At 39.2% G+C, this 13,217-nt stretch overlaps 1 protein-coding gene across 9 annotated transcripts in view; it reads right to left on the reverse strand.

Moving 5' to 3' along the window:
* Positions 1-7,878: 7,878 nt before the first annotated feature.
* Positions 7,879-13,217, reverse strand: part of gapvd1 (GTPase activating protein and VPS9 domains 1) — a 124,950-nt gene continuing 119,611 nt past the window's right edge. For all 9 annotated transcript variants that reach the window (XM_041193012.1, XM_041193010.1, XM_041193008.1 and 6 more), the window contains 2 exons: positions 13,014-13,211; positions 7,879-12,250 (listed from right to left, as the gene is read on the reverse strand). In XM_041193012.1, coding sequence (XP_041048946.1) covers positions 12,110-12,250; positions 13,014-13,211 — 339 coding nt within the window. In that variant the 3' untranslated portion in view covers positions 7,879-12,109. The remainder of the gene's footprint in view (positions 12,251-13,013; positions 13,212-13,217) is intronic.

Genomic DNA, 13,217 nt, shown 5'->3' on the forward strand with positions numbered 1-13,217 from the left:
CACTTTTTTTTAAATGATCAGTTTCTTGCTTTATTTTTGCTCAGCAAGTTTTTTTCTTATCTTCATACTCAATCATTTTTTGGAATTCATGTATCTGTCCAAAATTTGTTCATGGCCCCTTGTGAGAAATGTACCCCCCACCCCCACACAAAAGGATCGGACAAGCCTGAAAATTCTCTATCCTGCTCCCAGTCTAGCCTTTCTGTATTTAGCCTCCTACACTGACTGAAGGAAGCTCAATGGAAACTTGAAGGACCACACATCATCTTTTGATGAAGCACTTTGCAACCTTCTGGACTTGAGATCAAGTTCAACAATTTCAGATCATCACCACCCCTCCTGTTTTCGCAAACAGCAGGTGCTGGAGCTGCTTTTGCCACTTACATCTCCTCTAAGCCCATCTTTTGTTTGTTGAATTGTCCCTTTACCACCTCCTTTTGCCTTGCACCATCATCCTTTTTGTCATATAACCACCCCATCCCAGTCCTTCCCTCTCTTCCCCCTTTCCCTGCCTCTTGTACTTGCTTAAAAAGTTACACCTCTAATTCTTCCCAGTCCTGACAGGGTCACCTAAAACGTTAACTCTGTTTTTCTCTCCATAGATGTTGTTCGGCTTACTGAGTATTTTCTGCATTTATTGCTGATTTCCTCCTATCTGAGCTACCAGTCTGGCTGAGGACAGAGGGTTGCCGTTGGAGAATCATGGGCAAATATTTGATCAAGCTTATAGGCTGAATATGACACATAAACAGCGAGATAAAGTAAAATATCCATTGTTTTCTCAGCAAAGTACTATTAAGATAGACTTAATCGATAGGGGGTTAACTCTCAACTTGAAAACGAACAGGCCTTTTGGATGAAATAGATTTTCACAACATGATGTCCAACTTGACTTTAATACACTGATGCACAACCCATTGCCATTACCACCATCTTGTTCTGCAAGCATTTCTTCAGTCTTTTTTAAGCTTCAAAGCCATGTTGGATTTAAATTTAAAATCAAACACATGTAGTGATATCATACCTCAATCCTCTTGGGCCATTGCTGGTCGTTTGGTGCCTTTCACACTCTTGCTTGGTTCTGGTAATGATCCCCAGCAGATGTAGTATCTGGGCTCTGGTAACTCTTGAGAATGGAACAGAGTCAGAGAGAAAGTGATAGAAAGATTGACTACATCCAATGGTGCTGTTTTTTTTAAAGAAAGTACTTTGATTTCTGGTTTTTTTTTGAACTGGAGAGGCTAAATCTTTGCACGTGCATTTAAAAATTCCAATCAATTTGTGTAGTGCAGTAGTCAGACAATCACAGGGATAAACATGTCTCCAGAACCCCTCTGGTATATACATTTTTCTAATGACGCTTAATGGAACACAATCCATAGGTTAAACTTGCTAAGTTCTGATAAAAATTGCAACTACCCAAGGACTTGTCAGCTGCTTTTAGGCATATACTACCTTCCTCTCCCCCTAAGTAATATTTTAATATTTCAATTATGGAGGTGAAGACTCAGGTTACTTGAAGGGTCAGGTTATTCCTTTGCTCATTTATGTGCAGACTCTGGTGCTGTCCAGGGAGGGCACCATATCAATATAAGTCTTTTATTCATGACAGCAACAGTTAAAAGTATGAATGATATCCTTATTGAACATAAATTCCTGATATAAAACAATCCAAACAGCCTGAAAGCAGTAACAATTGACTGAACCCTTATGTTAAACTGGAATCACATTACAGAGTCCTTGTTTTCTTTAGTAATTGTTCTTGAGTGCTGCCACCGAACACTAAGTATTTGATATGCTGTGACATTGTGAGGATACTGTCTTGTGACAGCAACAAATGAGCTATTAATATTTGATCAAGTGTTAATTACAAGGATTGACCACAGTCCAAGTACATTATTTAAAATTATAGTAGATATTTTAGTGCTGTACAGAAGAGAGTGGCTGGTTCAACGAATGAAAGAACCAGATTCACCAAGACCTCCACTGCAACTAATAATTCAAACTGATATAATTGCCACATGGAAAATGGTTGCAGAGTTTATTGAATAAGTATTTTGGCACCCAGTGCATTTTAATCTGGAGACTGCATGTCTGGCAGATGCCCCAATCTAGCTCCACCTGCTGGACTATAAAATATATACCACCACCACCAAAATCTTACAGTTTGTAGTCATGTGCAATACACATTACCATCAAGGTGGGATTCTGACCAAATATCAACATGTTTTTTTTTGCAGTTTATAAAAGAATCAGTGTTATTGTTCAAGCAAATCAATGAAGGACTGGGGTGATTAGTGTAGATGGGAATTAGATGCTAATTTGGAAATCAGCAGAGCTATGAGAATTAAACTGATGACCTACTAGTAATTGTTAACTTCACCCGAATCGGTTTGGTAAATTTGCCTCGAGGCTAAAGAGGCAACATCAAGGGGAAAGGGCAGCGAAACCTGCTCAAGCTACACCTTCTGACGGTTCATCACAAAGTAGGAGGAGTCAAAGCAGAACATGAGCCTTTCATCAGAAAGATTTAAAACTATTTTATAAGAGTCAAGCTCATCAAACTCATGTTGAAAATAATGTGCGTCCTCAAAAGTCACTGAGGGAAAGCCAAGTACCATTCATTGTCTGAGCTGGTAGCCTGTTGTATCGCTCACAAGTAGATTGAGGCCTGGAAAAATGTCCTAAATGTTTAGAGGGTTTGGCGGATCTGCTTTTACATTTCAAGGGCCGCTGCTCGGGTACATCCTGGAGAGAAAGTGGTCCAAATGGGTTCACTGGAGGTCAATTAATTCCTGCAGACTGGCAGCTGCTGGAAAAGCCTAGACTGCTGCCCCTGAGAGGAGGGCAGGCAAAAGCAACAGGAAACAATTGGTCTTTTCTTCCTTCACACCTAGAAGGTGCGACAGTTTGGCACTAGCCAGACGTTAGACATCGCCTCACCACCGGATAAGCAAGGCACTCTAATAACAGCAATTCGAACGGGGCAGCCTCAATTAGTAGCTACGCACGCTAGTGGTTAACTCGGGATCCTGGAAGTTTGCAAGGATTGCAATGACAGCTGCCCGATTATTGAGAACTGTAAACCAGAAAGTTTAAGTTGTGCAGAAAAAAGTGACTTTTACGCTAATGTTTCAGAAAGCATAAGATAGATTTATATTTCAGTTCAACATACAAAAAAACCCATGACAGCTGCTGAACATGTCAGGCAGCCACAGCACCAGTTTGTCTGGTGCCAACTGTAGGGAAAATACACTAAATGCAACATTGGCTAGACTTTTAAATTACAAACACTCCATAGTTTAAAGCCCACGTCTTGCAGATCTTTACAGAAGCTTGTTGCCTTGTGAATGTGTTTATGCACGTTACAGTCTCCCCTCAAGACTAAATAAGTGGCTAACCTGATTAGGCATCCACTTGCATACAGGAAAACTGCAGTTGCCACTGGGTATTTAATTGGTTTCCATTTATTTTCCATCCCTGGCCCTCACATGCATGCAATATTTCAAGCCCTTCTTCAGCCAGCATGATGTGAGGTGCTCGATGACTCCTAATTTATGCTTTTCTCTGATTAGCAGCAGCAATTCATGGAAGAATCTAAACAAGTATCCATTTTGTCTTCACTGCCTCACGCAGTGAAAAGCCTGGTCGCTGGGCGGTGACCCAGTCAAGAACTGATTGAACCTGCCCACCGGAGGCAGACAGATCTGTGCACCAGTCTGCCTTCAGCCACAAGCCTTTGACTTTTCTTGCACAAGAGATGAACGCTCCATTTGCAATAAAGATTCTCACTTGCTCTGGCAGCCGTATCATTTCACCAGTGTTAAACTTATTTACTTCAGCGAGTCCCAAAGGAAAGAAATAAGCTAAAATGTAAATGCTTTTAGCTGCTTACTACCTAATTTGCCTATTGTATTTGAAGACCATGGTTTGCCAGTTCTTAAAATATTCACCATCATACTCTGCAGCTACACCACTAAATTGAGCGCTAAGAAACTTCAACTCCACAGGAAAGACTGATGTGCATTCATACCAGCTCCATACTCTGCTAGGCTTAGCAGGGTAGCTAGTCATTCTACAAGGAGTTTAAAAAGGGAATATTTGATTTTTTGCAAAAACCTTCAAACCAATTTGAGCAAATATGAAAATTTAAATTGACTTTCGTTTCCATTATTTCATGCAAAACCAGGAGCATCTTATGCTTGACTAAAATAAGCATAAAATGAATATTTTATTTTTCCCTTCTCTTCATGACTCTGCAACAGAAACCATTCCCCAGAGGGAGGCTATTCATGCTGTGCATGAACTAACTATGGCAAGTCATGTACTGAGGAATAATCATGCAGTCAACGATCTGACAATACTTCCTTCAATTTAACACAATCGAAGCTATTGATTTTAGCCCCCTTCATTCTTGACTCCCTTGGTTTCACTCACCGCGCTGACCGCTTTACTCAGTCTGAATTGGGCCACTGCCTGTTCAGCACAAAGGCAGCACAAGTGTCAAGACCACTTATTTCAAAAGATGCAATATCATCCAGTATTAGCCTTACAATCCTTGGACCCCGTTCTTCCATGTCCTCCTTGCTGGTGTCATCTTCCATAATCTCCAGTTTAACTAACTCAGATGCCCAAGCCTGTACTATACTGCTCAGGTCACCCATTTCCCCCAACACTGGCCCCTCTGTGCTCTTCCCTCTCCAATGCACCAAACATAAAATAATTTTCATCGTCAAATCCCTCCATTGCCTCACTCCTTAGGCTCATTTCCTTTTGCGACCCATTGTCACCCCCTTCCCTGTGTGCGGCACACCCACTGGCCTTTCTTACTGGAGCTCCCCCTTCAAACTACCAGGCCTCCACTTTAAAAATTCTCCAAAATCTTTAACCTGGAACAAGTTTTCAGCCATCCCTCCTTCTTGTTCTCTCATTCTCTTTGAGGCATTTTGCAATATTTTCAAGGTGCTGTATAAATACAAATAGCTATTGTTGAGGATCGTGAGTCTACAGCTCTCCTCCCTTGACTGCAGTGCTGGGATCAAAAGCAAGGGGGGGTGTTTGGGGGTGGGGGGGGGAATATCAATAAAACTCACATTTAACCTTAATGTATTACATACAATGTAAATAGGCCATTTACCCCAACTGCTCCTTGCCGGTGTTAATGCTCCATTTAAGTCACTTTCTGCACCAGTTTTAATCTAACCCCATCAGCATAACCTTTATTTCCTTGCACCCTCATGCAGTTACATATGCATCTTGTATCTCATCACTGTTTATATTATGAGGTTAGTTCCACCCTGCCCCATTCAAACATACCCCCAAAAAAAACAGCTGCCCCATCAATCTCTTTTCAGACTTTATAACAAAATGCACAACCAGTTATAAAAAGTTTGTTTAATCTTGATCTGTGGCAAGCTGTCCACCCAGCAAAGGAGGAAGATACTTGGAATGTCACCCACTTGACACCGGTTTTTTTCTCCCTTAAATACAGCAAGCCAGGAATTAAGAGCTGTGACCATGAAGCCAGAGAATGAACACCGTACATAAGCTAAGTCTGCCACCTTGTGGTCATATTCCTACATCGCAAATACATTCAAGAAAAGCAACACTTCAGAAAATCCTTTAAGTAGTTTGTGATATTTAAAATAAATATTTTGTAGCTGCCTGAATGCAATGAGAATTAATATTTTATTTAAACTGGATGGGAAGATTTTGTCTAAATGTTTATCTCATTAGACAATCTATATATAGAGTATTATAGAACTGTGGCCTCTGAATCAAGAAACTCTGGTTTGTTATGATCTAAAGAACGGTCATGCCCGTTTTGCTTAGGAATTCTTATATATTAACAGTAGCCCACTGGTGCTCAAACAGATGAGAAAACATAGACTAAACCACATTCTAGAGCTTGCATCAAGTGTTCTGACAGCTTCCCCAATTTGGTTAAGCCTTAGAGCAGGAAACTCACTACATGCTGAAGAACTATATTTCTATCATTTTCCAATAGTGAAGAAAGTTTACCAACCTGACACGGTAACTGCTTCTCTCTCAGATGCTGCCTGATGTGAATATTTCCAGTATTTTCTGTCTTCATGTTAGAGTAGGGAGCCCCCAGTCTTGTTCCTGGACCTGAATGGAGCTAACTGGTTTCACTTAGTGGAGCACCAGAGCTACGACTGGTTTGTTTGTATGTCAGTGAAGAATATGGGCCACAAACCCCACTCTACATTAATATAGCTACTTCCATGGAATTAGACCAAAGCAAAGGGGTAGACCAATGAGACAGAGAGCTCCACATGCCTTCCCCGAACTTCCCTCAGCTTGGGAATGCTCCACGACACTTGTGCTCCTGAAAAAACCCAAAGTACACATGCACGCACATACATGCCCCAAGTTTATTCACTATTGTGTATGAGCATCACTAGGCCAAAGCAATGCTGAGTGACTTTAGTTACGGTACTATACGAAGAATTAAAACTATTTATAGATTAAACAGATATGCTTTCCAGAAGAATCAGTTGGATAGCAATCAGAAGCACTGCCCCATGTAATGTTTATCACTGCTTAGCCCAAGCACACAGGCTAACAAACAATTCACGGGCTGAGTCCAGCTAAAACTAGATTAATAATAGACAGAATTTCATATTGGGACAGTTGATTAGGAATCTTTTGAGTGTTGGCAATGGGAGATCTTCTCTTAAATCTCAATATACATGGTGTTACATGGTCTCTGTCTCATTGGTCTACCCCTTTGCAGGGATCTAATTCCATGGAAGTGGTATATTCATCTAGAGTGGATATTGTGGCCCATATTCTTCACTGAAATACAATCAGACCAGTAGTAACTCAAGTGCCCCCTAAATGAAGCCAGTTAGCTCCAATCAGTTCAAGGAACAAGACTGAGGGCTCTCTGCTATGTGAATGCACGAGGGAGAAAGGAACCAACGGTTATGCTGATAGGGTTAGATGAAAACTGGTGCGGATAGGGACTTAAGCGGGGCATTAACACTGGCGATGGACCAGTTGGGGCAAATGTGTTATTTACATTGTATGTCATTCTATGTAATACATCAAAGCCGAATGTGAGTTTCATTGATCTTTTTCCCCTCTCGCTGATGGCTTTTGACCCCAGCACTGCTGTCAAAGGAGGAAAGCTGTAGACTACACAAAGAATGCAAATTCAGAATTGGTGAAAAATTGCAATGGCTGTGGAGCAGTAAATGCTGAGCCCATTTTTCTGAAAGTATCCCCATGCTGAACGAAAAGGAAAAGCAAGCCATCCGATAGTCTTGGTCTCTTCCGACCTTGAGACAATTGCAAAGTGGTAGACAAAAGCAACAATGCAAGTGATCATTCAATCACCTTTTTCCTCCTTTTCTCCAGGGAGAAGCCTGACTCCATTTAGCACCTCCATAGTCTGACTGAATAAGGAACAAATGCGCGGGGAATGATGCAATAAACGTAAAATCAGCAAGCCCTGACACGCATGCCAGTACAGTAGACCGTTTTATTCTGGTCTTATTCAAGCACATCTGTAAAGTAGATTTGTTCCATTGATTTAGATTGAGCACCACTGCATTACTGCTCCTACTGTTGCTGTTAAGGCTTCAACTGTATTGTGCATTACAACTTATGTCTGAAGTTCTTAGACATTTTGCAGGTTTAGTCACAACCTGAAGTTAAATCTTAAATCATTCACTTATGTCCAGCTTGATTTGCAGTTAAAGCTGATTTGATTAATTTTAAACACTGTACAGTGCATTCATACCTGTGATGTCATTGTGCTGTACAATTTGAAATCCACCCACATTGCATGCAAAGAGAATTCAAAATCAATTCTACACGGTAACTACCAAATTCACCAGCAGACACGAGCAATGGGATAAACTGCTCCCTTTAATCAGCATAGAATGATATATTACATTAATCTCATTAAAGACAGTATACATTTTTCCTGTGTGCAAGATTGTGCAAGCTCATTAACTTAAGTTTGTAAAGGTTCTAACAGTTCCAAAGAGAGGCAGTAATACAGGTGATGCAGTTAACAAACAGAACACAGTATTAAGTTACCTTAGGTTAATTTAAGTATAACAGTCCCATCCATGTTCTGAACTGCTAACTGCAATAAAGCATTGCTTGTTCATTCCTGCTGTTTCAGGATATCACTGATATGATGGTATATGCTGCTGCTGTTTGGTCCTTATGAATGTGCTTTCTGGGTCTATATGCATGTCAGTATACTTTTTTTTAAATGATTAAAGTAGTTGCAAGTTTTGTGTTCATGTTCAAGTAATTTATAAGTGGCAGCTTCCCTATATTTCAAAGCAATGTCTCAGGGGATATAATTAATGACTCAAATACAAGCTGCAAAGAAAAAAAGTACTAAAGGCTTGAACATATCAGACCAAACCCCAAATATTAAAACAAAAAGGCAATTTAGAATGAATGTTTGCAAAAAAAGCATGTTAAAAATAAATAGCTGCAATTTCCATTTTCACAAGAAGTCTAATTATAAAATAAATAAATCCCAATCCCTAAACTTCAAATTGTGCACATTTAGAATTTTCTTCTGCTCTGAATCAAAATTTACTCTTTATGGTAAGGAAAACTAAAAACCATATTTCTCAAATATGAATAAATTTCATGATAATACTAAAAATTATTCAAAAGTGCAACTACAAAACAAGTACAGATTCTTGAGTCAGCCAATTATCAACGAGAGACAATTCGTCTTTAGCAGAGATGAGCACACTTTCAGCCACAACTTCCCTCCACCTCCCCAAGGGCCCTAGCACTACAGTTTACAAAGTCTGTACTATCTGAAGTGTGCCCCAGTGATCCAGAAGTTCTGGAGCTGCAAGGCACTGATTGGTCTGCGACACTAGGGAAACACTGAGGTTATATGACATTGAGTAGGTCAAGAGGATCTCTTAGTTTTGAAAAACAATTCCCTTCTGAATCGGTGTCTCAAGTTGCTTATCTGTAAAGTATTTTTGCAGCAAATTGCTTAAAACTGGCAACTTTTGTTCAGGCGATCAAGTAAGGTATCTCGCAGCTACATATAATGGTAACTGCACTGATACCTCACAAGCAATATATTTACTTCTTCCAGTTTTCAACATCATCGGGCTGACCAGTGCACCAGTATATGGAATTCAGAATCCGAAGTGAATAATCCAAGATTAGCAGTATTCAGAGATAATATATAATTGATCATGTATCCTCATAGTGTTACCTAGTACATATTAGCAAGACATTTAACGACCCAAAAATTCAAACCTAATTACACTGAGCAAAAATAAAGTTAAAATTACTTTTGGTAATTCGATACAACTCTGAATAGTGATCACCTATTGTCTGTAGGGTTGGACGAAAGTTGTTTTTGTAAGCAAAAACACATTTAAAAAAAATCTTATGGCTGTAATCAGGTAGATAGATTTTATTTCCTAGATATATGGCTTTGTCACTGTAGACCATATATACCATCAAATCTTCTGACACATCTATTGCCATACGGAAGTATGCAGGCCATTACGCGATCTTTCTATTTATTGCAGATAGGTTCCAAAAAGTTTATAGCAACTTAGATTTTGTTAAATGAATCTTAGTTGTGTTGGTGAGGAGATTGATTTCGTTGAAATGTTGAATAATCAGGACAGTGCTTTGCAATATGGCAGAATAAGGTCATTTACTTAAGGCTGACACACTGAAATATCTACTCCCACATGAACTACACATACAGTTAGAACATTTTTATACATTTTGCAAGTTTTTTTTTCAATTCAGATAATTAACTTGATGAAACATTGTGGAATCCAATAATTCTAGTGTGAGAATTGCAACAATGGTTATGGGACACTGTCACTCTTTGGGGATGAAGGGAAAGTACTTTTTAAAAAAAAAAAACAGCTTCCTTCCTTGGGAGGAGATATTCTGAATTATAAAGCAGCCTTACACAAGTTCCCCAGAGATTTGTGATAGGTGATGTATCTAACATATTTTCCTTTAGCGAGCTATCATTTTGGTCAGCAGGAAGTAGCATCATTCCTGATCCTGGGTGCCAAACCCAAAATGCAACAGCACCATTAAAACTAAAAGAATGGGACTGGGTCTCTGGTTCCAAGATCAGGAAAAAATGTCAAGTCCAGTCTGCAATAGCTAGCAACATACAGACTCAGAAGCAATCCAGCTCGGTGCTCTTTGCTGCCCTAAAGACCCAATATGATAGGGTTTACTTCAGGCTGGCTTTGGATCAGCACAATGGAGACCATCTTCGCTCGAGTTACTTTATTTTCTAAAAAATATATGAACAGTCAGGTGAATTTACATTAAAATTACTGTTCTTCGACCCAGAATAATGCTCCCTTTTTAATATAAAGAAAAAACACAGCAAATCAGTCTTATAATGAAACTTAACTTATTGGAGCTGCCATTATTTAATTCTACCTTTTTGTAAGCCATTCATAACATTCCTTAAAATATAATAATTTAAATCCTCATATCTTATCATTTATATATCCTAACAATCTGACTCAATTCAGTTTTGAACTTTGAACTGGAAACTGTTCTTGGAAAAACCAAGTCCCAATGCCTTCTGATTATGTTTATTAAAAATGGTTCCATAAAGGTGATGTAAAACTGAGCCATGTATGGCTGTCCATTCACGACGTCTGTTAAATTTTAGCTCTTGCTGTTGACAAAGGCACTGCTGTCAACTGGAAGTCTCAGCTACTATAAGGTATTGAAGTGATCTGGATTAATCTTCCCTCTTCCACCTCTCTCGTTTTCATATCTGTCAGATCTCACTTCCTGTTTTAGCCGAGAGAGTCAAGGTTGCGAACTTCTTCATGGAGATTAGTGCAACTCTGTGGTCCAGGGGTTGGAAAGGGTGCTTCTGTAGGTATGAAAGGTCCTTACACCCCTTCCGATTGCACAGGGAAAAAAATCTGGAGGGCAGAGGAGTTCGAATGGCAGTCAAGGCTGGAATTCAACTGCAGCTTTCTGACTGGGAGGTCAACATTTCACCATTAATTTGCATTTGTTTCATAGCTTGTTTAAGTGGAGAGAGCAGTGTCCACAAATCAATTCTCTGTATCTCCCCTACTAAAACTGGATCCCTTATTCAGAAAAGCAAAATCTCAGATCGCTTTTTCCTGGGTCTACGATTCTGCCACAGAAAAAGGAACCAGCTTAAGAACTGCATAGTGTTGAGGGCCAGCAAACAGACTCTGCAGTTTCTCAATCCAAATGAAACAGCTCTCCATGTAAAAACACCTCCAGAAAAGCATCATTATCTGGATTATTTTTATAAAGATAACCCCAGCAACTAAAACGAATACAGTCCTATGCCACTTTACTAACAGGTTGGTTAAATGCTAACATTTAATTCAAACATATGCCAATAAGGCTGCAACATTAGGTATGACACCCTGGCCTAAGAGAAGTCCAAACTTTGGAAATAATAACAGCAACAGGGTCAAAAAATATATTAAAGCAACGCGAGAGGGTAACTTTTTCAGATAAAATGATAAACTGCAATTGTGGATTCTTTAACTCGGGTTCTGACACGTTGTATATCGTCAGTACATTTCTTTCAGGGAAGGCATGATTGTTTGATCAAATGCACATACAGCTTTCCCCCCACCCCAGGTTTGACCTGGGCACTCTCAAAAATCAAACAAAAATTACTTTCATGTGGAAAAAAAAAGCTACCATTGACTGGTTATAAATTTACCAAGGGTGGGGGGTGGTGGTGAAATCACCACTGCACTTGAGGCCTCAGTTCAAAATTCAGGCTAATGTAGGGGAGAAGTGTCATTTTCCTACAGTACACCAACAAATTTTTGAAATACCTGAAAAAGTATGGTCCCTTTTTGCATTGCTAAACCTGTTGACTTTATACGACAGAAATATATAAAGACCTGTTAGTAAATCTGATTGTTAATTTTGGTAAAGACCCACTGAATCTAGTTTTTTTTTAAATGCCTCCACACTATGTACATCTATTATACAAGAGGAGAGGATTCGGTCTTCAGATGCCCTCCCACAAACAGTTGGTGTAAATCTTTTCACTTTTCCTAACAGTCTGTCATGCAGGTGGTGTTCTGCATCACTTGCGATCATCAATGGTTTTAATGAATTCAACTGCTGCTGTGAACTGCATCCACCAATAGGATTCTTCTCCACCGAGCCGGCTGGCATAGAAATTATTTATGTACTGAACAGTGGACAGCAGGCAGGGTGGGTTAGCCTAAAGGTACAAAAGAAGAGATGAATTAAAAGCATACAAAAATCAGGAGGGAGAAAAAGAGTCATGCACAATATATTACTTTTCATTCAATACTCATGTCCTAACTTATGCTTCATGGGAATCTAAATATATAAAAAGCATTTGGAATGTTTCAATTAGATTAAAGGTGCTTTATACCACCTGAAGTACATTATCTCTATCAAGCAAATTGCATTGTCTAGCAGTACCAATTAGCCTAAAGAAGCTGTCATTAGCACTGCAGAATCCCATAGGAGTTAATGACACTGACTCTTCTTCAAAATACATTAAAACAATAACCTAATGGCAGATAATATTCTTATTCCAAAATATAAATTTGCAGCTTTGTTTTTGCACAGAGAAAGCACCTTTCCTTTCATGAACATTTTTAACCATCTTTGGTTTAAGGTTTAGTTATTCCAACAATTCCGTGGTTAGACTTTTAAGACAAACTTAACAGGGCTGCTGCCTATCATTCACCGAAAAACAAACAGATCAAGGGCAATGTAAATAAAATATATAATAAAAGATATGCTTCATATAACTTATCAGAAAATATTTTAAATGTATAAAATGATAAATTACAAAGCAATTTGGTTTACATGGCAAGAGTAATTTTCAGTAACTTAGCAGAAGGTTGCATCCTCTGCTTGCTTTTTTTGAGATGAAAATGCCAGTGACAGTTTGGAGTGGTTGTATTATAAATGCATTGCCGTACAGAATTGATATTCATCTGATGGCTCACCTTGATAAGGACAAACACAAGAACAGGAACAAAGTCATCTGCCCCAGGGACTGAGTCCTCATTGGCCAGGCTTAACAGATTCATTATGGTGGAGCACATTCGCAGGATACACTGAACCTTATCTCTTGGGGTCTTGTATGCATTGATTGTTCGAACCTCTGACTGTGCAGATGGCCATGGAGCTTCTTTCAAATACACCTGAAA

This window comes from Carcharodon carcharias, chromosome 8, assembly GCF_017639515.1.
Source record: "Carcharodon carcharias isolate sCarCar2 chromosome 8, sCarCar2.pri, whole genome shotgun sequence".
Lineage (NCBI taxonomy): Eukaryota > Metazoa > Chordata > Chondrichthyes > Lamniformes > Lamnidae > Carcharodon > Carcharodon carcharias.